We start from the raw sequence: 2500 nt of genomic DNA on the forward strand, positions 1-2500 counted from the left end.
CAAAGACCCAAAGTGTAGAAAGTCTGGTATAAATGTAAGACCATTCATAAGTCCAAGCATCCAAGCTTTTGAACCAAAACCAGTGGCAAGTGTGACAAATGTAAACTCTCCAGATCCATTCAGTGATTTTAAATATCGGGGAACTGTCTCTCTTGATTCAATGAGTAAATCATATCCCATACTCATCCTTAGGGACACTGGAGCTGCTCAAAGTATAATTCTAAAGTCTGCTTTACCTGGAATTGAGACAAAATATACAGGTGAAAAAGTTCTTGTTAAAGACTTGACTTCCAAAATTAGTTATAAACTAGCAAATATTTTTCTCACTTCTGATTTTGTATCAGGGGAAATAAAGATAGCTGTGACAGAAAATAATTTTCCAATAGAGGGAATAAGTTTAATTCTTGGACATGATCTAGCAGGGAAATTAGTGTACCCTACAATTAATGTTGTTGCAAAGCCTTTAACCTATAGCCCAACTAAAGAACTGGATCAGAAACAACCTCATATTTTCCCTGTGTGTGCTGTTACTCGTTCTAAGCTATATAAGAAATCTTCCTTAGAAAAAGAAAATCCAGTTGATAATTTGATCTCACAAGAGATCACACGAAGTAAATTAATTGCAGCTCAAAACGATGACCCCTCTCTTGCTAAATGCAGACATGTTGCCTCAGACAGTCTTAAAGATCAAAAGGTCCCTGGTTTTTATTATCATGACGGACTATTAATGAGAGTATTCCGTCCTCCTGAACTCCGTGCTTTAGATACATGGTCAGAAGTACATCAAGTTGTAATTCCGTTGTCAGTTCGGAAATCAGTCATGACACTTGCACATGATGGTTTAGCAGGTCACTTAGGTATTCAAAAAACATACAAGAAAATACTTCAAAATTTCTATTGGCCAGGTATGAAGAAAGATGTTACAATATTTATCAGGTCTTGCCATGTGTGTCAAGTTGGGGGAAAACCCAATCAAATAATTCCAAGAGCTCCTTTACATCCTATTCGAGTAGACTCAGATCCATTTGAAAGAATTGTAATTGACTGTGTAGGACCACTGCCTAAAACAAAGAAAGGGAACCAATATCTCTTTACAATTATGGATACTGCTACAAGATATCCAGAGGTTTACCCTTTAAAGAATATTTCTGCCAATTCCATTGTAAAATGTCTACTTCATTTTTTCACTTCATTTGGAATCCCTAAAGAGATTCAATGTGACAAAGGCAGTAATTTTACAAGTGACTTGTTTCAAAAAGTCTTAGAACTGTTAGGTATCTCGCAACAAATGTCAACAGCTTATCATCCCCAATCACAAGGTTGCCTTGAAAGATTTCACCAGACCTTAAAATCTATGCTTAAAAAGTATTGCTTAGAAACAGGGAATTACTGGGATGAGAACATTCATTTTCTTCTGTTTGCCCTGAGGGAATGTCCACAAGAATCCCTTGGATATTCTCCATTTGAATTACTATATGGAAGACAGATTAGAGGTCCACTTAAAGTTCTTAAAGATCAGTGGTTTTCAGACTCTTCAGCTCCCCCTAATCAAACAGTGGCATCTTACATAGATAATCTTAGAGCTAAGTTATCAGAGGCAAGAAAATTGGCTCTCTCTAATCTTCATAACGTTCAAATCAAAATGAAGTCTTCTCATGATTTAAAATCACAAACTCGAGTATTCTCTCCAGGAGACAAGGTTTTACTGTTCCTTCCAATTCCAGGAAACCCTCTTAAGAGCAAATTCATTGGGCCTTATGTTGTTTCTCATAAAGTTTCTGATTACAATTATGTAGTTCAAACTCCTGATAGACGTAAAGATACCCAGTTGGTACATATCAACTTAATCAAATCGTATATTGACAGGCAGCCAAAGGAGGACTTTGCCAAAGGCAAATCTATTGCATGTATGATTCCTCAGGAATCTCCCATAACTTCTATGTCTAACGAGTATATTGAGGAGACTGATTACATAGAAATCCCAGGTCCTCATAATCCACATAACTCTGAGATAATAGCTAATCTTCATAAATATTTAAATTACTTGCCTGCTTCAAAGTTAAATGATGTATATCTAATACTGAAAGATTTTCCTCAGGTAACAGCTGATAACCCAGGGTTTTGTGGCCATACTCTACATGATGTTGAACTCACTCCCGAGGTAAGACCCATTAGGCAAAGTTCATATAGACTCAGTCCAGAGAAGAAAGCTGTTATGAAGAAGGAAGTAGATTATCTACTTGATCATGGTTTAGCTGAACCAAGTAACTCTCCATGGGCTTCACCCTCACTGCTAGTGCCAAAACCTGACGGTACCAGTAGATTATGTACAGACTACCGAAAGTTAAATAAAGTAACTATACCTGACTCCTATCCTCTTCCTTTAATTGAAGAACTTGTAGACTCGATAGGACAAGCCAAATTCATAACCAAAATTGATATGCAGAAAGGTTACTATCAAATAGGATTAACAGATAATGCTAAAATCATATCTGCTTTT

At 36.5% G+C, this 2500-nt stretch overlaps 1 protein-coding gene across 1 annotated transcript in view; it reads left to right on the top strand.

The window, feature by feature from the left end:
- Positions 1–2500, top strand: part of LOC125032371 — a 6807-nt gene that overhangs the window by 1109 nt on the left and 3198 nt on the right. Inside the window, exons 2-3 of the mRNA XM_047623467.1 lie at positions 1–857; positions 1014–2500. The exon at positions 1–857 is cut by the window's left edge and continues 632 nt beyond it; the exon at positions 1014–2500 is cut by the window's right edge and continues 988 nt beyond it. Coding sequence (XP_047479423.1) covers positions 1–857; positions 1014–2500 — 2344 coding nt within the window. The remainder of the gene's footprint in view (positions 858–1013) is intronic.

This window comes from Penaeus chinensis, chromosome 14 (assembly GCF_019202785.1).
Source record: "Penaeus chinensis breed Huanghai No. 1 chromosome 14, ASM1920278v2, whole genome shotgun sequence".
NCBI lineage: Eukaryota > Metazoa > Arthropoda > Malacostraca > Decapoda > Penaeidae > Penaeus > Penaeus chinensis.